This window comes from Staurois parvus, unplaced genomic scaffold (assembly GCF_062004578.1).
Source record: "Staurois parvus isolate SC_StPar_1 unplaced genomic scaffold, SC_StPar_1.0 ptg001476l, whole genome shotgun sequence".
NCBI lineage: Eukaryota > Metazoa > Chordata > Amphibia > Anura > Ranidae > Staurois > Staurois parvus.
In genome coordinates, this window is record NW_028319272.1 from 89,599 (window position 1) to 112,611 (window position 23,013).

The 23,013-nt window shown below is 42.2% G+C and overlaps 1 protein-coding gene and 1 long non-coding RNA gene across 2 annotated transcripts in view; one reads left to right on the forward strand and one right to left on the reverse strand.

Moving 5' to 3' along the window:
• The window catches only part of LOC149435786 (uncharacterized), a 40,079-nt gene that overhangs the window by 8,028 nt on the left and 9,038 nt on the right, over positions 1-23,013 (reverse strand). Inside the window, exon 3 of the long non-coding RNA XR_016308370.1 lies at positions 16,966-17,053. This is a non-coding gene — a long non-coding RNA (uncharacterized LOC149435786). The remainder of the gene's footprint in view (positions 1-16,965; positions 17,054-23,013) is intronic.
• The window catches only part of SRMS (src-related kinase lacking C-terminal regulatory tyrosine and N-terminal myristylation sites), a 30,782-nt gene that overhangs the window by 2,780 nt on the left and 4,989 nt on the right, over positions 1-23,013 (forward strand). Inside the window, exons 2-7 of the mRNA XM_089662439.1 lie at positions 8,424-8,545; positions 17,119-17,285; positions 20,183-20,324; positions 20,407-20,565; positions 21,587-21,768; positions 22,839-22,995. Coding sequence (XP_089518565.1) covers positions 8,424-8,545; positions 17,119-17,285; positions 20,183-20,324; positions 20,407-20,565; positions 21,587-21,768; positions 22,839-22,995 — 929 coding nt within the window. The remainder of the gene's footprint in view (positions 1-8,423; positions 8,546-17,118; positions 17,286-20,182; positions 20,325-20,406; positions 20,566-21,586; positions 21,769-22,838; positions 22,996-23,013) is intronic.

Genomic DNA, 23,013 nt, shown 5'->3' on the forward strand with positions numbered 1-23,013 from the left:
TTAGAACTCAAACCAGTCAGCCAGGGTTAGAACTCAAACCAGTCAGCCAGGGTTAGAACTCAAACCAGTCAGCCAGGGTTAGAACTCAAACCAGTCAGCCAGGGTTAGAACTCAAACCAGTCAGCCAGGGTTAGAATCAAACCAGTCAGCCAGGGTTAGAACTCAAACCAGCCAGCCAGGGTTAGAACTCAAACCAGCCAGCCAGGGTTAGAACTCAAACCAGTCAGCCAGGGTTAGAATCAAACCAGTCAGCCAGGGTTAGAATCAAACCAGTCAGCCAGGGTTAGAACTCAAACCAGTCAGCCAGGGTTAGAACTCAAACCAGTCAGCCAGGGTTAGAATCAAACCAGTCAGCCAGGGTTAGAACTCAAACCAGCCAGCCAGGGTTAGAACTCAAACCAGCCAGCCAGGGTTAGAACTCAAACCAGCCAGCCAGGGTTAGAACTCAAACCAGCCAGCCAGCTAGGCCAGACCTCAAACCAATCAGCTGGGCCAGAATTAAATCCAGGCAGCAAGACCAGAACTCCAACCAGCCATTCAGGCCACAACTGAGTCCAGCCATTCAGGCCACAACGGAGTCCAGCCATTCAGGCCACAACGGAGTCCAGCCATTCAGGCCACAACGGAGTCCAGCCATTCAGGCCACAAAGGAGTCCAGCCATTCAGGCCACAAAGGAGTCCAGCCATTCAGGCCACAGCGGAGTCCAGCCATTCAGGCCACAAAGGAGTCCAGCCATTCAGGCCACAGTGGAGTCCAGCCATTCAGGCCACAAAGGAGTCCAGCCATTCAGGCCACAGCGGAGTCCAGCCATTCAGGCCACAACGGAGTCCAGCCATTCAGGCCACAACTGAGTCCAGCCAGCTGACCAAACATTCAGACCAGCCAGCCCAGAACTCAGCTCATAGGAACATGATTCAGTTCTTTTTTACTGAAGTGAATGGACAGTGTAGATGTTGGTTGTGCAAAGCTTTCGTTGCTTGAGCCAAGAGAGCAAATGTTGAGAACACTTTAGATCACTTCATTCTAAAATCAATCATGACTTTCTACCAAAGCCTATGAAATTGGAAAGAGCTACAATTATAAACTTTGCCTATTACACAGCAGATAATGTTTACCAGGCCTGAGAACAACGATGGCCTCTTATCATATGTCTCAGTTAATAGAAAAAAGGAAAACAAAACATTTGAGGACGGTGAGATGATTCAAGGAGCCTTTTTAGAATCTGTCAATTCACTCTTTCATAACCTTCAAAACAAAACAGAAATAATATCTTCAATAAATTCCTTTTAACTTTCTGCTGGAACAGTTACAAGAAACGTTGAAGTCATGGCAGCTGGTATCATTTCACAATGAAATAACGACTTGGATGACTGCAGATATTTTTCTCTTCAGCTTGATGAATAGGTTGATGTGACAGATACTTCACTAAGCTATGTTTGTTAGAATGGTGTTCAGTGGCTTTGAAGTAAAGGAAGATGTTGTGAAATCATACCTCTGGAAGGACATACCAGGGAGAAGCTATTCACAAGTAAAAGAATATTTCATCTTTGAAAATGTTCAGATACAAAAGCTTGTCTGCATTACTCTGGATGGATCTCCTGCTTTCACTGGATGCACCAATGGATTTTTTTTTACTTACCATTGCATCCTTACCAGCAAGAACTCATTGTTAAGTTTTTGACAATGAGCGCTGTAATGAGAACAGTGGTTAAAGAGGTAGTAAACCGCAAGAAAAAACAAAAAAAGTTTCCTGAAAAATAACAGCATAATGAGCTACTATGTATCGCATAATAGCACATTATGAAAGACGTACGTTAGAACGAAGCCCCCCAGCCATGCGCTGTCACCGCTGTAGTCGCCTCCATATTAATTCAGTCTTCCTTCTGGGTTCATGGGCTTTGGCTGTTTGACTGGCTGAGCGTGATGATGTCACTCCCATGCATGCCGTCCTTTGAGAGCACAGTTCGCATGCGCTGGTGATCAGGGGTGGACTGACCATTTGGAAACTCGGGCACTGCCGAGGGCCCAGGGTCAGTAGGGGGCCCCATGAGATGCCCCTGGTACCTTTTTAATAGGCTTTTTGAGTTTGGGCAAGGACACAGGGGCCCCATGATCCCCTATTGCCCGGGGGCCCCATGAGTTGTCAGTCCGCCCCTGCTGGTGATGTCACTAGCTGCTACTATATTTAAAAAGGTGCATGTTTAGAATATATTTACTACACCTACCTACAGGTAAGCCTTATTGTAGACTTACCTGTAGGCAGGGGTGTATTTACCACAAGGCAAACAAGGCATTTGCCTAGGGCGGCATTTTTCAGGGGGGGCAGCACTGCCCCTCAGAAGAAGGGACAGAAGAAGGGATACACGTGGCATGGGGACCTGGTGGGTTCTGAGAGAGGCTGCGGGTTTCATGATGGTGTATGCACAGCCCGACTCTTGTTCCCGGGGATGTCCAGAGATGTGAAGATGAGATGGTGGCTGGTGTATGGAGGGCAGTGGTAGTGGAAGGCTTTCTTGGGTGGGAGGCAGGGGTGTTGTTGCTCAATGGCAGGCTCTCTTTGTGGGGGGGGGGGGGCCGATTTTTGTGTTGCCTAGGGCAGCACAAAACCTAAATACACTGCTACCTGTAGGTACAAGTAAGCAGGTAGGCTTTACTACCACTTTAAATCTGGCCATGCACCAGTAGAACTTCATGTGAACGGTTTCATGAAAATCTTTTAGAGTATTTGATCTTGCCATCATTGGGTCAACAAATTTTCTTTTAAAGACCTTAAAATTTTGTCAAATCGAACTCCAGTTTTCTTTGTGCCTAGAACATGCACATTACAATATGTATGATATTTCCAAAATGAAACCACATTACATTCAGAATTCCCAACTTACTCCTTTGAACCTTCTCACCGCTCCAGTCAAAACTGATCGTTGATTTGACCCCACCTACCAATGAAATGGAAGGAAAATTTAATAAACATTCTGAAAACTAAATTTTTTTTAACAAAATGTCTCCATCTTAAGAATTGTTAATGAAGTTCGGGCCAACTCTCTCCAAAGACGTTTGTCCGGGGAGTGGAGAACTTGAAATGAAATGTATTGATCATCCCTTCCATATGGAGGTTGGTTGTCTTAGCAAAGGATAAGTCTTTGTATTGCTTCAAGCATCTTCTGCCAGCCATATTAACAATTCTAGAAGAACGTAATGAAGAATCATTTGGAACATTCTAATTGGCTCCAAGACTTTGCTATTTAATAGGTCACTGAAAAACTTCAGGATTTCACTCTGAAACTTCAAGGCAAAATTAACGAATTTTGGACATATTTCTGGAAGTAAAATCATTTTCAGATAAAGTTGGGCTTTGGGACAAATATTTGGGAAAGGGAGACTTGAAGTATTTTCTGAATTTAAAAGAACAAATGGAAAAAAACCTGTAGTACCCTATGAAGGGATTTTAACATTTTACTAAACCTTTTTTGTTTTAGTGCTTGGAATGAGAAGGGCAGACACCCGAGAAAGCTAGCCCCGAAAATTAACAAATAGTACTCAACTGTGGTGTGGTCCACTGAAGGAAGAATTGAAAAAAATCGTTCAATGATTTTGTTTTGTCTCAATTATTATTATAATTTTTTTGGCATTTCCTATATACATCAGGGCAGGCTAACAGCAAAGAGTTCAAGGCTTCTTAATGGGAATTGAACCTTCTCAAAAAGTGAAGCATTTATAGATGACCACTGATTATATACGGAGATGTTCCCTTGGCTCAGTCATTTAATAGAGGTTACAGTGGTCCCTGTGAGAACCAAAATAGGAAAGAAGATAAAATATGCCATGAAATGTACCACTTCTTATATAAAGATGGCAAAACGTGACAAGGAACCAGAGTAGAAAATGGAAGAGGGTTCCAGAGAAGAGTTCTACAGACGGATAGAGGGAGACAGGGTTGGGGTTAGGTCCCTGCCGCCACATCACTTAGGTCAACCGTTTCACTTATTTCATAAAGGTCCAACCTTCTTGCCAGGTTGAATTATTTTCCCTTTTCAAACATAAATGTTGAAGATGAATCCAATTCAGTAGAAAAAGAAATTTCATATACTGCATCTGTTGAACTTACTTCTCTAAGAAGACTTGGCTAATTGAAGACATGTCTGGTCTGTCGTATCAAAGAAAATGTTTCTCCATTTAATCTCAGTTGCTCAAGGAGTGACAACCTTCTTGCATCCACAATTATTATTATTATTTTTATTTCCTATATACATCAGGGCAGGCTAACAGCAAAGAGTTCAAGGCTTCTTAATGGGAATTGAACCTTCTCAAAAAGCATTTCTAGATGACCACTGATTATATACGGAGATGTTCCCTTGGCGCAGTCATTTAATAGAGGTTACAGTGGTCCCTGTGAGAACCAAAATAGGGAAGAAGATAAAATATGCCATGAAATGTACCACTTCTTATATAAAGATGGCAAAACGTGACAACAGGGAACCAGAGTAGAAAATGGAAGAGGGTTCCAGAGAAGAGTTCTAGAGACGGATAGAGGGAGACAGGGTTGGGGTTAGGTCCCCGCCGCCATATCACTTAGGTCAACCATTTCACTTATTTCATAAAAGGTCCAACCTTCTTGCCATGTTGAATTATTTTCCCTTTTCAAACATAAATGTTGAAGATGGATCCAATTCAGTAGAAAAAGAAATTTCATATACTGCATATGTTGAACTTACTTCTCCAAGAAGACTTGGCTAATTGAAGACATCTCTGGTCTGTCGTATCAAAGAAAATGTTTCCCCATTTGATCTCAGTTGCTCAAGGAGTGACAACCTTCTTGCGTCCAAAATTATATTTATTATTATTTTTTTTATTTTCTATATACATCAGGGCAGGCTAACAGCAAAGAGTTCAAGGCTTCTTATTGGGAATTGAACCTTCTCAAAAAGCATTCATAGATGACCACTGGTTAGATACGGAGATGTTCCCTTGGCTCAGTCATTTAATAGAGGTTACAGTGGTCCCTGTGAGAACCAAAATAGGTATAAAGATAAAAAATGTCATGAAATGTACCACTCCTTATATAAACATGGCAAAATGTGACAACAGGGAACCAGAGTAGAAAATGGAAGAGGGTTCCAGAGAAGAGTTCTAGAGACGGATACGGGGAGACAGGGTTGGGGTTAGGTCCCTGCCGCCATATCACTGAGGTCAACCGTTTCACTTATTTCATAAAGGTCCAACCTTCTTGCCAGGTTGAATTATTTTCCCTTTTCAAACATAAATGTTGAAGATGGATCCAATTCAGTAGAAAGGGAAATTTCATCTATTGTAGATCAAGCTTCTCTGTTGAACTTACTTCTCTAAGAAGACTTGGCTAATTGAAGATATGTCTGGTCTGTCGTATCAAAGAAAAAAAGTGTCCCCATTTGATCTCAGTTGCTCAAGGAGTGACAACCTTCTTGCATCCACATAGCTTTGTGATCCAACATCTTCAAACATGAGCTTTATGGAGAAGAAATGCAGATGCAGGTTGGCAAATAACCATTTGCACGCTAGTCTGAGACTTGGGGTGACAAATTACTCCGTTTTTTTTTACTGAAGGTGTGATACCTCATTTTACAGCGACATTTGTGTTGTTCCTTTTTTATTTACTCTTTCCTCATTTTTCAATGGGCCTTGTTTGGCTACCTCCTTATCCTGCTGACCTTTGATCTCTTCTGAGTTGCTCAGGTAGATTTCCACCTCTACAGGGTTTACCTACTCCTGCTTTAGAAGAGAATGTTCGATAAGAGCTGAATACATTTCCACTGAATACACAGCGCAGTAGGACTCACAGTACATACGTACAAATATGTAAGATATAGGCAGCTGTGTCACTTGTAATAATTCTTACTATTCCTGAAAACCAGACTGGAGAATTTTTTACATTTTGCAAAGATCATTTGTTTAACAGACATATCTTTTTATTAGAAATATCTGGTTAGAGATATGTGTTTTATCTCTTAAAGTACGTATAAACCCAATCACTATCACAGTCTCAAACTTGAACTTGTAAAGTGATTTCCAAAGTCATTTTCAGCATTGGTAGCGTTCAACAAAACCACCCCAGTGATCCTGCCATAGTGGCCCTTTTTCATGTGCTTCCTGTTATAGGGTAACAACACTCTGTCCCTGTCTACCAGTTGTACTCCTGTGTTGTCACCCTGTCACCAGACTTCCACTGGAGAAATGGCTGTTCCAGCTCAGTGTTGTCACCGCCAGGAATCCTACCCTGAGAAATACCATACAACCTTAACTGGAGTTGTCACCTTGTCACACAGGCTCTGATGGAGACTAAAGGCGGTTCCTTCAAATCTACATTATGCAGGCATAATCATCAAAATTCTTGCCCTGAGAAATGCCATGCACCCACAAGTGGAGTGGTCACCTTGTCACACAGGCTTTGATGGAGACTAAAGGAGGTTCCTTCAAATATATATTATGCAGCCATAATCATCAAAATTCTTGCCCTGAGAAATGTCCTACAACCATAACTGGAGTGGTCAACTTGTCACACAGGCTCTCATTGGAGACTAAAGGAGGTTCCTTCAAATATACATTATGCAGGCATAATCATCAAAATTCTTGCCCTGAGAAATGCCATGCACCCACACCTGGAGTGGTCACCTCGCCATACAGGCTCCATAGGAGACAACAGGTGGCTGCTTCAAACAGCTTCAAACCTACAGAACCATCATTCTGTTCATCTGGAAGGTTACATGTTTAAATGTAATACTGACATTAAGCTGACAATACATGCTATAAGCTGATTGGACAACCTTCTTTAAATTTACCAAAAGCACCGGTGTGGCCCTACGGACCGTATTGGGGTGTGGACGGTGGGGTCACTTCGACGGGATACTGGTGGAGGACCACCTTGTCTCTGCTTGCTGCCGTGTCCATCTCCCGACCCTCTCTCTTCTTTTCCTTTACAATCTTTACAACTGGTGTCTCCCCCCCTCTTTTTTTTCTTCTCTTTCTCTCTTTCCCTTTCTTCTTCTTTCTTCTCTCTTTGGGTGTATACTCTTGGTTATACGAAGTTATCTCATTTTTGTTGAACACAGCTTGTCTGTGGATGCCCCCCTTGTATCTGTGTTTTTACCTATCTCCATGATTTATGTTATTGATCCCTCCATCCTGTTTTCATTTGGATTCATTTTCCTTCATTCTCATGGATCATAGTCATACCTGTGTTGTTGGTTTTTTTCCCATTTCCTTGTCTATGTTCTCATTATTTTCTTGCTATATACTGTTTAGTTTGCTGAAAAATCTAATAAAGACAAATTTCCCTTTAAATTTAACAAAAGGACATAATGTGAGGACAAGTTGTGTCCAATCAGGTCCAAACAGGCAGACCCTCACGCTCCATAGTTGATGAAAAGAAGATTATACATTCAAGTTGTAACATGTATGGTCAGTTTTAGACGCAACAGTTTTTAAGAGGCTTTCCAGCATTAATCATACAAACTCACATTACCAGCTGCCCCCCCCCCCAACCTACCCTGCGCTAAAATCCAGCCCTGAAGTCAATGAACCCTCTCAGTGTATTATTGGATCTTTCATATCAAAGGTGGTTTTAGGTAGTCCAAAGCCAACTACACTATATGGCCAAGGGTTTGTAAACATCTAAACATCACACTTTGTTGGACATTGCCATCCCAAAACCATGACCATGCTCTCCCTTTGCACCTATAATGGCCTCCGTTTCTCTGACAAGGCTTTCCTCAAGACTTTGGGGTGATGTCTCTGAGGGAACTTGTTCACATTTAGCCAAAATAACATTTGTGAGGTCAGGTACCTCACATGGATGGGAAGACTTGGCTCACAACTGGTTTTCCAGTTCATCCAAAAGGTGGTCAGTAGGGTTGAGGTCAGGGCTCTTTGTAGGACACTCGAGTTCCTCCACACTGAACACATCAAACCATGTCTTTATGGCGCTAGCTGTGTGTACAGAGGTGCAATCACGATGGAACAGAAAAGGACCTTCTCCAAACTGTTGGAAGACCACAATTGCCTAAAATGTCTTTGTTGTATCACCAACAGTATTCTTCACCAGAGACACCTGAACTCAATCTTTGGAGGGGGTCCACAAACTCTTGCCCATATTGTGTATTTATCATCTTTCCCATAGTCCCTTCTTATTGAAAATGTAAGACTGTGTAGAAATTTCTATGGGATGAACCATTATGACTCTTTCCCACCATCCCATACAGGTATAACGATGTAACTGGTTCTGCTGTGCTATGGAACATGCAATGACTGTCCCTTTAACATAATTCCTAAATTTGCTCATTATCTACCAGTTCCTTCTTAAGGCCTCTAACACACTGTGACCTCTACAAGTATATAAATCATTCTGAGTATTGCTAATTGTTTGGCTGAACTTCTGCTTTTTGGGTTTCAGCTGGTATGTGGACGCCTCCGGTAGATATGAAGCTGAAAGGATATTGCTCTCCCCGCCTAACACTCATGGATCTTATCTGGTCCGACCTAGCGACACCAACCCTGGACATTATTCACTGTCAGGTGAGATTTATTACAGCAATTGTAAGGGCTCAAGGTTTTTTTACCTTCATGCATTCTACGCATGAAGGTAAAAAACCTTCTGTGTGCAGCATCCCCCCCTGCAGCACTCTCAATAATTGAGCCCCATCAAGATCCAGCGATGTGCCCAACAGCCTCGGCTGTCATGGGTCTCTGCCTCCTCATTGGCTGAGACAGCAAGCCAGTCAGCCAATGAGGAGATAGAGGGGGCAGGGCCAAGCCGCTGCTTCGTGTGTGAATGGACACATGGAGCAGCGGGTGCCCCCATAGCAAGCTGCTTGCTGTGGGGGCACCCGACACAAAGTAGGAACCAGGAGAGCCTGCGGGACACCCGAGAAGAGGAGGATCCAGGCTGTTCTGTGCAAAATCACTGCACACAGCAGGTAAGTATAAACATGTTTGTTATTTTACATTAAAAAAAATGAACCTTTAGAATCACTTTAATTTATTTATTGCAGGTACTTAAATATGTTCGTTTACGCAGCACTTTACATATGTATTATACTTTCAAATCAGTCCCTAACCCTCAAGGAGCGTACAATGTAAAGTCCGTAACTCACATTCATACATACACATACTAGGGCCAATTTAGACAGGATCCAATTCACCTACCAGCATGTCTTTGGAGTGTGGGAGGAAACCGATGTGCAAACTCCCTTAACATGACTACTCCACCCATAGCCTTTATTTTTTTCAGATTTTTGTTTTCATATTTGGGTTTGGTAATGTTGTGGTGGGTAATATCCATTTTCTTCTGAAATTATATGAAAGACAACAGGCGAGGAATTTAATGTATTTTTTAATTCCGCTACTATAGACACCCAAATCTGTCAATGTATTAGCTTCCAGTAATCTTCTACACAGCAGGACTCGGAGGCAGGAGCAACATTGCTAGTTGATTAGACTCTGCTATGCTGCCATGTCAGACCAACACCGGGAATTTTCTGGAGACGGTAGCATGAGTATTGTGCTGCTTGACTTTTATTGCCTAATGAGCAGGATAGCTGGTAATAAAGTGCAAATAGAGTGCAAAATCTAGTGTAGCTGTACATGGTAGCCAGTCAGCTTCTAACTTTAAGTTACCCCAAAGACATGCTGGTAGGTGAATTGGCTCCTGTCTAAATTGTCTCTAGTATGTGTATGTATTAATGTGAGTTAGGGACCTTAGATTGTACGTCCCTTGAGGGTTAGGAACCTTAGATTGTATGCCCCTTGAGGGTTAGGGACCTTAGATTGTACGCCCCTTGAGGGTTGGGGACCTTAGATTGTATGCCCCTTGAGGGTTAGGGACCTTAGATTGTACGCCCCTTGAGGGTTGGGGACCTTAGATTGTACACCCCTTGAGGGTTGGGGACCTTAGATTGTATGCCCCTTGAGGGTTAGGGGCCTTAGATTGTACGCCCCTTGAGGGTTGGGGACCTTAGATTGTACGCCCCTTGAGGGTTGGGGACCTTAGATTGTATGCCCATTGAGGGTTAGGGACCTTAGATTGTACACCCCTTGAGGGTTAGGGACCTTAGATTGTACGCCCCTTGAGGGTTGGGGACCTTAGATTGTACGCCCCTTGAGGGTTGGGGACCTTAGATTGTATGCCCATTGAGGGTTAGGGACCTTAGATTGTACGCTCCTTGAAGTTTGGGGACCTTAGATTGTACGCCCCTTGAGGGTTAGGGACTGATGTGAATGTACAATATATATGTAAAGTTCTGCTTAAATTGATGGCGCTATATAAGTACCTGAAATAAATAAATAAATAATGAAGTTTTGACAGAAAAAACTGGAAGCTGATTGATCTCTATGCAGAGCTGCACCAGATGTTGCAATCCCCAATTTTAGTCAATCAACCTCACAATGTCTAAATGCAGAGCAGAAGAGTAAGGTCACCAGCTTAGTTATGTTTCCCGGACTGATGTCTGGATCACAACTTTGCCCAAACAGAATCACAAATCACGGAGTCCATCCACTTACATGTTTCAATGTAAGCTCTAACGAACCGGGCCCTCTGTTTCCTCTTGTACCAAATTGTATTGTAACCAGGGGCGGACTGACCATTTGGAAACTCGGGCACTGCACGAGGGCCCGGGGTCAGTAGGGGGCCCCATGAGATGCCCCTGGTACCTTTTTCATAGGCTTTTTTGAGTTTGGGCAAGGACACAGGGGCCCCATGATCCCCTATTGCCCGGGGGGCCCCATGATCCCCTATTGCCCGGGGACCCCATGATTTGTAGGTCCGCCCCTGATTCTATACAGAGTTATATTAATTTGTGTCTTATAAATGTTTGAGCCTTTTCTATAGGGTGAGGTTAGAAGCAAAGGTTAGGTATGTTTCTGGTTCAGTGCTCAGTATCAGGTAAAGTAATAAGAGCTGGTTTAGGGATTAGTGCTACATGGGCAGGGAGAGGTGTCAGACTGACAGGTTATTCGGAGGCTACGGATCGCACCCTTTTCCTTGTTTTTGGTGCTAAAAACCAAGTTACCTCTATATCTGTGCATTTAACATTTCCCCCGGCGTTCAGCTTTAATATCTTTCCCAAAGTAATACCCGGCTCAATGGTTTTTGATGTTACCGTTTATAAATGTAGACTTTTATATGAGTGAGTGTTTGTTTTATTTTACAACTTGCAGACATAAAGTTTGCGAATAATTACAATTCTGGGGTGAACGTTCGGGGTTTCCCTGCTGAGGTCTGTAAGGCTGTAGTCCGGCCTTTTCACACATAAATCCTGTACAGGGAATGCAAATAAAACTAGACGTTACAGGAATGCGGGCTGGTTCTGCAGTTTCGGTTTCCTCGTTCTAGCTCACATTATACGCGGAAGAGTAAATCACAAAGGTCACTCACTTTAACCTAGATTAGGGCTGTGTGTGTGATATTTACAGACGTTATCAAACTGCTTTTTTTTTGGGGGGGGGGGGGGGGGGGTTGAGATGCATCATAAAGGGAACAAGCCCTTCAGAAGTGGTATGCTTGTCTTCCACCCAGACGTTGCTATCATATAAAATTTTTATAGATATATATATATATATATTTTAAAAATATAAATTATATATATATATATATATATATATATATATATATATATATATATATATAAAAAACACAATTTGTTTTCATATATATATATATTTTTTGTTTAATTATAATTTATATATATATATTTTTTTTTTTTTAATTATAATTTATATATATATATATATTTTTTTAATTATTATAATTTATATATATATATATATATATATATATATATATATATATATATATTTTATATATATACATTTTAAAAATATAATTTTTTTATGGTCACAGATAGAGATGAGCGAATCGAACCAGGCGAACCGGAATTCGATACGAATTTCAGGAAAAATTCGATTCGCGGCGAATCCGAATATTTGCCTACTTCGGGTGCGCGAATCGAATTTTTCCCGATCAGCTGGCAAAAGTGTCCCTGCAGAGAGCTCCGCTATTTCTGACATTTCTCTGACAGTTCCTTCACATGTACAGCGGTTGAAACATTGTATCTATTAGTTTCCATTTAGGATACAGATGTTTCAACCGCTGTACATGTGAAGAAGCTGTCAGAGAACTGTCAGAAATAGAGGAACTCTGCACATACACTTTTTGCCGGTTTGGAATTCTTATTTTCATCCTACTTCTTCTTCTTCTTCTTCATCATCCTCATCCTCATCCTCTTCTTCTTCTGAATATGAGGATGAGGATGAAGAAGAAGAAGTAGGATGAAAATAAGAATAATTCCAAGCCGGCAAAAAGTGTATCTGCAGAGCTCCTCTAAGTGTATTTGCAGAATGTCATTTATGGAAAAAAATAGATACAATGTTTCAACCGCTGTATGGAGTGAGTGTCCCAGAACTGTCAGAAATAGGCTATTTCTGACAGTTCTGGGACACTCACTCCATACAGCGGTTGAAACCGCTGTATGGAGTGAATGTCACAGAACTGTCAGAAATAGACAGAAACTGTCACAGAACTGTCCTTCTTCTCATCCTTCTTCTCATCCTTCTTCTCATCCTTCTCCTTCTTCTCATCCTTCTCCTTCTTCTCATCCTTCTCCTTCTTCTCATCCTTCTCCTTCTTCTCATCCTTCTTCTCATCCTTCTCCTTCTTCTCATCCTTCTTCTCATCCTTCTCCTTCTTCTCATCCTTCTCCTTCTCCTTCTTCTCATCCTTCTCCTTCTTCTCATCCTTCTTCTCATCCTTCTCCTTCTTCTCATCCTTCTTCTCATCCTTCTCCTTCTTCTCATCCTTCTTCTCATCCTTCTTCTCATCCTTCTCCTTCTTCTCATCCTTCTCCTTCTCCTTCTTCTCATCCTTCTCCTTCTTCTCATCCTTCTTCTCATCCTTCTCCTTCTTCTCATCCTTCTTCTCATCCTTCTCCTTCTTCTCATCCTTCTCCTTCTTCTCATCCTTCTTCTCATCCTTCTCCTTCTTCTCATCCTTCTTCTCATCCTTCTTCTCATCCTTCTTCTCATCCTTCTTCTCATCCTTCTCCTTCTTCTCATCCTTCTCCTTCTCCTTCTTCTCATCCTTCTCCTTCTCCTTCCTCATCTCCAAGGGCATTTAAATTAAAGGTACAGTGTTCTGCACTAATTTAAAGGCTCTCTGAAGCCTAGAAACCCTTTTTATAAGTTAACTTCGTAGCGAATTAATTCGCATCGAATCGAATTTCTTCCTGAAATTCGCCGAATCAGCCGAATCGAATTTTTGAAAAATTCGCTCATCTCTAGTCACAGATCCTGTGTGGAGATGGGACAAACTTCTAGAACTAGGTATACAGTTGTGGCCAAAATTATTCAACCCCCAATGCTGTAAAGGGGTTTAGGGACTATAGTGTACATTTGGAATTGTATTCAGAATCAAATCCTACAAGGACGTTGTAACTACCCAAATGCAACTAAAATGACATCAATTGTTTATGTAATACAGTAGTAAATGGTTCTTATGTGGTTTCTTCATTGCCACAATTATTCAACCCCTTAAAGACTACCACTCTGAAGAACAGAGGTTCATACAGGTGCTTTCCATCAGGTATTGAAAACACCTGTGGATGTCACCGAGCAGCAATCAAGCATAATAAGCACCAATTAGGCAGCTTTAAAATGACTGTGATACTCAGCTCCTTCTAGACATTTACTGGTGTGGTTACAAACATGGTGAAGGCAAGAGAATGGTCCAGGAAGACAAGAGAAGAGGTGATTTCTCTTCACAGGAAGGGCAATGGCTATAAGAAGATTGCAAAGATGTTAAACATACCAAGAGACACCTTAGGAAGCATCATTCGCAAATTCAAGGCAAAGGGCACTGTTGAAACGCTACCTGGTCGTGGCAGAAAGAAGATGCTGACTTCGACTGCTGTGCGCTACCTGAAGCGTAGAGTGGAGAGAAGTCCCCGTGTGACTGCTGAGGAACTGAGAAAAGATTTGTCAGATGTGGGTACAGAAGTTTCAGCCCAGACAATAAGACGCACACTGCGTAATGAAGGCCTCCGTGCCAGAACTCCCAGGCGTACCCCCTTGCTGTCTCCAAAGAATAAGAAGAGTCGACTGCAGTATGCCAAAAGCCATGTGGACAAACCACAAAAGTTGTGGGATAGTGTTCTGTGGACTGATGAAACAAAATTAGAACTGTTTGGGCCCATGGATCAACGCTATGTTTGGAGGAGGAAGAACAAGGCCTATGATGAAAAGAACACCTTGCCTACTGTGAAGCATGGTGGAGGGTCAATCATGCTTTGGGGCTGTTTTGCTTCTGCAGGTACAGGGAAGCTTCAGCGTGTGCAAGGTACCATGAATTCTCTTCAGTACCAGGAGATATTGGATGGAAACGTGATGCAGTCCGTCACACACCTGAGGCTTGGGAGACGTTGGACCTTTCAACAGGACAATGATCCCAAGCATACCTCCAAGTCCACTAGAGCATGGTTGCAGAGGAAAGGCTGGAACATTTTGGAGTGGCCATCGCAGTCACCAGACTTAAATCCGATTGAGAACCTCTGGTGGGACTTAAAGAAAGCAGTTGCAGTGCGCAAGCCTAAGAATGTGACTGAACTGGAGGCCTTTGCCCATGAAGAATGGGCGAAGATACCCGTAGATCGCTGCAAGACACTTGTGTCAAGCTATGCTTCACGTTTAAAAGCTGTTATAACTGTAAAAGGATGCTGTACTAAGTACTAAGATTGAATGTCACTTGGGGGTTGAATAAAACTGATAATGCTGTGAGCACAGAAAAGACATTTGTGGTTATTTCATTATAACTGTTATGTTATATTTGTCTGACCTACAAGTGCCTCTTTAATGTAAATGTAAGCAAGATGACTGAATGATCAAAAGCAATGTCAAACTGGCCAAAACACTCAATTTCAGTGGGGGTTGAATAATTTTGGCCACAACTGTATATATATATATATATATATATACACACATACACCTAGTTCTGGAAGTTTGTCCCATCTCCACACAGGATCTGTGGAGCTTAGTTAGAGTGACCATCGGGTTCTTAGTCACGTCCTACTAAGGCTCAAATGCTCAGTTTGGCCGGGTGACCAGCTCTTGGAAGTGTCCTGGTTGTGCCAAACGTCTTCCATTTGAAAATTATGGAGGCCACTGTGATCTTGGGAACCTTCAGTGCAGCAGAATTTTTTGTAGCCTTCTCCATATCTGTGCCTTGCAATAATCCTGTCTCTGAGCTCTGCAGGCGGTTCCTTTGGACTCTGATACAGTATGCATTGTCAGCTGTGAGGCCTTTTATAGAGAGGTGTGTGCCTTTCCAAATCATGTCCAATCAGTCTGATTTACCACAGATGAACCCCAATCCAGGTGTAGAAACATCTCAGCAAGAGAAATGGGAGGCACCTGAGCTAAAGTATTGCTGCAAATGGTCCTGAATACTTATGCCAATATGATATTTCAGTTTTTCCTTTTTTATACATTTGCACACATTTCTAAAATTATGTTTTCACCTCGTCATTATGGAGCACTGAGTGTAGATTCATGAGAAATAAAATTAATTTAAACAACTGGAGTATTGGGCTGCAACAGTACAAAATTGAACTGAAAAAGTCAACGGGGTATGAATACTTTATAAATGCTATATATATATATATATATATATATATATATATATATATATATATGGGGGGAAAAATATATATATATATTACTAGGTGTATATATATATATATATATATACTTACATATGTATATATATATATATATATATATATATATATATGGGGGGAAAAAATATATATATATATTACTAGGTGTATATATATATATATATATATATATATATATACATATATACTTACATATGTATATATATGGGGAAAAAGATATAAATATAAAAAAAAATTATATTATATCCTCTACCATCATTTGGAAATCTGGGAACCCCTTTCGGTTACCTGCGTGTAATACAGGAGGAAATTTCCCAGACACAATTCAAGCCTGCCCTGACAATTTGACTCTAGTATTAAATCAAGCAAGGAGAGACATTGCACAGCACAGATTCAGGAAGCAGACCCAGCCATCCCGCCATGTGAGGAGATCTCTGGATTTTTGCTGCACTGGTGAACAGAGAACTCATATTAAATCAGGCAATATTTTAGGATTGGACAGAGCAGAAAGGGGTTAGAACCTTGGCCAGGTTTTACTGCAGGGCATTCCAGCCACTTCCTGTCTAGGTGACGGGTATCATACAGGACAGGAAGTAACAGGAAATCTCTCCATAAGGAGCACATTAAAAAAAACCTGGAATATCATCGAATATAGTGGTATAAAAACTGGAAAACCTTTATCTGGAATTAATTAATAATTCTAGAATCAATGCAATACATTTGGAACTATATAATGATATAGCTGGAGATGCAGTTTGCTCTTTACATGTGCAATCTGCACTCCCTGTTTACCAGTGATTGCGCTTTACTGTTCTTCTCACATTTTTGTTTGTTACAGCACACAGCTCTCCCAATAGACTGAATCCATCACTCTCAGGGTGGCATAGCCTGTAATGGATTTGCTTCTTAGCATTTGTTCAGCAGTGGTGCTAATTAAGTTGTCTATGTCCAAAGCATCCGCTAGAGGGAGCACTTAGACATTGGATTAAAAAAATTAATAACATGGTGCAGGGGCGGACTGACAACTCATGGGGCCCCCGGGCAATAGGGGATCATGGTGCCTGTGTCCTTGCCCACACTCAAAAAAGCCTATAAAAAAGGTACCAGGGGCATCTCATTCGGCCCCCTACTGACCCCGGGCCCTCGGGCATTGCCCGAGTGCTCGTATGGTCAGTCCACCCCTGACATGGTGCAACAATCAAGTCAAAATGTGAAAATAAACTTAAATATATGGTTAAGCTGAGTAATAATTCATGAACGTCTCCTCACCTCTGCCAGGCAGTCCACTGTTCTCCAAGGCTCCGTATTCCTGGTAGGGCAGCTGTTGGAGGAAATCTTTAGCCAGACCAGAAAAGCCCTTTAAAAAAGAAAAGGACAGTATTAAAAGTGATAAAAGCTTCAACATTTCTCCTTCTTTTACAGTTCGTATAGAGAATAAAGTCACCCACTTCCGCATCCTCACAGACTCCAGGGGCGAGTACTACCTACAGCAGGGGAGATCCTTCTACACCATCCAGGACCTTATCAACTTCCATAAAGCCAACTGGAAGCTTCTGAAGGGTCCCCTGCTGCAGCCCTGTATCACCCAGGTACGTGTCGGCACAGCGTATGCAAAAGTGAATATGAGGCAATACATTACACACTGGGGGCAGACATGTCATTGGTAGACTGTGCAGCTGTACCAGGGCCCTCTGGGACCAAAAGGGCCCATATATACTACATGTGGGTTGGGTGGGTGCTTGACTTGCCATAATGTACATATAAACACGCTCCTAATGTATAATATTCCACATGGAAGAAAAATATATTTGAAATATATTTTAAAAATATTCTTCCCAAATATATTGCCATATATTTCAAATGCTAACATTTTGGCCATATTCAATATATTTCAAAATATATATTTCAACAAATATATATATATATATATATATACTGCAAATTGAAAAGCGTATTTAATTACAAAATATATGAAAAATATTTGTAAAGATACATTTCAAATATACTGTATGTCTTTAAAATTACAAATCTACATTTTTGGAATGCATTTACAGATATATGTTAAAATGACTTTTTTATATAAATCTGAAGAATGTATTTAAAAAAAATATAAGTTTAAAAATATTTCTCATATATTTTGTAATATATAAAAAACGCATCTCAACATACAGTGTATATACATATATATACACACACACACACACATACATATATATATACACATACATACATACTGCATGTTGAAATGCGTTTTTATTACACAATATATGAAAAATATTTTTAAAAATACATTTCAAATATACTGTATGTCTTTAAAAATACAAACCTACATTTTTGGAATGCATTAACAAATATATGTAAAAATATATGTTAAAATGACTTTTTTATATGTTAAAAAAATCTGAATATATTTAAAAAAAATATATCTAAAAAAAAATAAAAATAAATTATATATATATATATATATATATATATATATTTTAAAAAATTTATACTTTTTAAATATATTCTTCAGATTTTTTTTTAACATATGAAAAAGTCATTTTAACATATATTTGATGGTGACCCTGGACAATGCCTGAACAAAGATGGTGCTGTCCTTCAGGGGAGAAAGGCAGGTGAAGGCATTGTCAGGAGGGAGAACTGTGATCTCTGTGAGAAGTAATAAATATGTGGAAGTGTTAGACATTTTCTGACCTACTGACATATGTCTGATGACAGGTTTGCTTTAAGCGGATCCTGTTCCCCTCCCTATGTACATAGCTGTAGTCTCCTTATATCAGCTCAGGCAGTACAGCAGGGATCCTACGGGCAAAGGGGCGGACTGACAACTCATGGGGCCCCCGGGCAATAGGGGATCATGGGGCCCCTGTGTCCTTGCCCAAACTCAAAAAAGCCTATGAAAAAGGTACCAGGGGCATCTCATGGGGCCCCCTACTGTCCCCGGGCAGTGCCTGAGTTTCCAAATGGTCAGTCCGCCCCTGGTCTGTGCTGATGTCAGTCCTCTGACTTCTATCTCTGTGTGCGACAGCCCGGAGTGAGGGTGTGAGTATTGATCCAAGGTGTATACAGATCACTCTTCAAATATGGATTTTGTTTTCTTTGTAACATTGTCATTAATGGCAAACGACTACCTTTGTGAAAATGCCGTTTCTTCAAAATGATATAACTGGTCTCTTGTTCATAAATCGGAAAGTCACTGTTATTCGGGAACTTGTAGATACAATTTGGAAAGGTTAGTTCTCTCAAAGCTGATACTTCAAGGGCATGTCCATCTAACAGTGATATTTTGGTTATAGGTGGTGCCTCGTGAGCCAGGCCAGTACCTGGCTTCGTATATATCTTGAATACCTCAACACTGAGATCTCCCTGCCATTACGGTCTGTCTACCTGAGCAGTGTGGTTGTCCCCCTCACTCCTCCCACCACCTTTGTATGTCCCGGCTCCTCTTATTCCATTCCCCATAATATAAAAAACATCAATATAGCAGGGATGGTGGGAACCCCTCATAATGGGCACAACAGGTGTACAGACCTGGGAACTCAGCACAGGGATGGTGGGAATCCCTCATAATGGACACAGCGGGTGTACAGACCTGGGAACACCACATAGGGATGGTGGGAACCCCTGTAATGGGCACAGCAGGTGTACAGACCCAGGAACTCAGCACAGGGATGGTGGGAACCCCTCATAATGGACACAGCAGGTGTACAGACCGGGAAACTTAGTACAGGGATGGTAGGAACCCTTCATAATGGGCACAGCAGGTGTGCAGACCTGGGAACTCAGCACAGGGATGGTGGGAACCCTTCATAATGGGCACAGCAGGTGTACAGACCTGGGAACTCAGCACACAGATGCTGGAAACCCCTCATAATGGGCAGAGCAGGTGTACAGACCTGGGAACTCAGCACATAGATGGTGGGAACCCCTCATAATGGACACAGCAGGTGTACAGACCCGGGAACTTAGTACAGGGATGGTGGGAACCCCTCATAATGGGCACAGCAGGTGTACAGGCCCGGGAACTTAGTACAGGGATGGTAGGAACCCTTCATAATGGCCACAACAGGTGTGCAGACCTTGAAACATAATGCAACAATGGTGGGAGCACCTCATATTGGTCACGTAAAGATGCGGTAAATGCCCTTGCAGCTTGATGAATCAGCGCTATTATACTTTAAGTTCCCCAAAAAAAGGTTATTCCAGTTTTGAGGTAATGCTGTCAGTTTGAACCACCCAGAGTTTTTCTATTTCTCGGGAACAATTGAAAGATATATCCACAGGGATTACAACAGCAAGTTTCGGGCACCCTGTAATGACTACCGCAGGTGGGTGGAGCTGGTACTCCAGGTTCTGAGATCTCTCTGCTGGGCTCCTCAAAGCTACAAAAAGCCATTAGGTGGATTATCCCATCATCATCATCTGTATAAACGTCAGATATCCGATTTGAGTGGACTGAACTTTAAGCACTGTCATCTTTTAGGTCTTGTCTTTAGTGGACAACTGGGAAAGGCCAAGGTCAGAATTTACACTTGAGAGAAAGCTGGGACAGGGGTTCTTCGGAGAAGTCTTTGAAGGCCTCTGGAATGGAGAGGAGAGAGTTGCCATCAAGACCTTCAAACAAGGTTTGTACCTACAGATTTGGGGATTTCCAGAGGAAAAAGTGTAGGTATATTTCTTTACATGTGGACTTTTTGGATCTTGCAGAGGATCTGAACAGAAGTGACATGGAGAAGGAGATAAACGCGCTCAAGACGCTGTGTCATCGGAACCTCATCCGTCTCCTGGCTGTGTGTTCCATTGGGGAGCCAGTCTACATCGTCACCGAACTCATGACCAAGGGAAACCTCCAGGACTATCTTAAAGGTCAACCCAAAGTCTACATATGATATCCATGATATAAAAACTGCAGAGGGAGGGGATACAGAAGCAAGGGGCCCATGAGACAAACGTAATCCCCCTTAAAATGGACCTGTTATCAATTATGGACATCTGAAATTTTATACCCCTTCCTTGTCCAGCAAAAGTTCTATAGTGCCCCACCAGAGACTGTGTTCAGATTGTTAGGAAGCTCTTCACTTCAGGTCTAAGCCCTGACCCCTGCTCAGTTATTGGAACCTTCAATGGCAGTCCCCTCATTGGCCAACAAGGTACTTTCATTAGACATGGAGGCCAGTGGGCATGTGAGTAGGGTGCAGTGTGGTGTGGCAGCAATAACACACACACAGTCCCAGTACGACTGAAATAATGCAAATATATTTCATAAATAACCTGGTAGGAAGGCAACCCAGCCGGGGACATTCACAAGTCCAACAGTGAGTAGAGGGCAGGATTCAGACAAAACGGACAGCTCCTGTTGAGAGGGGCAGAATGTGGCCTGGCCGTCTTGTAACCAAGCACGTAGATATCCAGAGAAGTTGCAAGCCCTACACTTTGCCTCCTCATTAGGAACCTTTCCCTGATGCTAGTCCTGTCCCTACCAAGCGGGGTACCTGTCCCTACTCTACCAACTTCCAAAATGAGTGCCAAACCTAGGAGCCAAGGCCTTAAAAAAAGGCGCTACCTGACCCAAGATGGCTGCTAGAGTCACATGGGGTGGCAGCATGGTGCTGAAGAGTGCCACCTGCACCTCCTGAAGAAAGTAGACTGCAACTGCCTACAGGCAGGTGGATTAAAAAAAAGAAGTCAAAGAAGTCAAGAGCTTACTGGCAAACTGAAAGCAGTCTAACACAGGGCAATGGAGACGTTTGTCTCCACCAGGAAGGTAATAATGGGCATCTTACGGATTACAATGTGAAACTCCTTTGACTGCCTCCATCCAAACTAATCAAATGTCATATTCTTTATGGCTGTCATTGTGTTTGACCTTTGTCACATGTCTCCACAGGTGTGGAAGGGAAGCGCCTGAGAAATTCAGATTTTATTACCATAATCTCCCAGGTTGCAGATGGTATGGAGTACCTGGAGAAGAAACATGTGGTCCACAGGGACCTGGCCACACGGAACATTCTAGTTGGGGATAACCTCATGTGTAAGATAGCTGACTTTGGACTGGCTCGCCTGCTGAAGGTTAGATATAATCCATTGTCTTGTCATAATGTCACATACAGTTTAGTCACTCTAGCCAGGACGCATACACTACATTTAAAGTGACTCGGTCATGAGAGAGGGGGCGGCCATTGGTGGCCTCTTTCTAAAAAGGCTAGGTGCCTGAGTCCAAGAACAATTATAGATATTACCAACGTTTCAGAATTGCTTATCAATTAGCAGGACCGGACTGGCTATAGGGCACAACGGGCATTTGTCCACTGGGACGGGGATGCATGTCCTAACCAGAGCCATCATTAATGCAGGGCAAAAGGGCAGCTGCCCCAGGCCCAGTCATTGTTGTGGGGCTCAAAGCTGCTGCCCCTTGTCATGGAGAGTTCCAGTCTGGTGGGATGAGAACAAGGCAGCAAAGGCCTCGGATCCTGTGGATCTAAATCCGGTGCTGACAGCGGTGTCCTCATGCTCCAGGTAGGCTGAAAGCACCTTGCCGGGCTAAGTGTCAGCATGTTAGCAACTAATATTCTCAAAAAAAGGTAATCAATGGCAGCCTTCATTATTCAGCAGCCCTCAGAGGTTAGGGGGCCTCTGGGACATTGGCAGAAAAAAAGACAGTGACCAGAAAAGAACTTTGTGACTGCTGAAAATGTTCATCCTTGGTGGGATCAGGACGCTGACCTACACTTAATATAATAAGGATTTTTCTTTGTACAAGCTCCGCCCATTGCGTCATGTAATTATTGGAGGTAACATGGGGTCTGGTTTATATGAAGGACTTTTCAGCTGTACAGACCCCCAAACAAGAGTACCAAGAGATAGTTTCCTGCTTCTTGAACTATAAGGAATCTTAGGACTCCTCTCAGCACCTACTTCTCCCTACAGTTTTAAATTGAATTGCTAACGTTCAAAGGAGGCCAGTAAGAAAAGAAAATACATTTGTATATTTGAGACTTTGGGTTGCCCCATCCAGTCCTGCTACCCTAGGCACCAGCCCTCAGGTGCCATTATGATAAATAAAGCCTGATGTGGGGTGTCCCAAGCTTCTTCTTTTTAGGACCCTTTTAATGTCCCTAACAGTCTTATTGTATTTTCAGGACGATTTGTACTCTCCAGAAAACAACCGAACCATACCAATAAAATGGACAGCGCCAGAGGCTCTTACTTACTGTAAATATTCTACCAAGTCCGATGTTTGGTCCTTTGGGGTCTTGATGTATGAAGTGTATACATTCGGGGAAACGCCATACAAAGGTGAGCGACTTTGGGAAG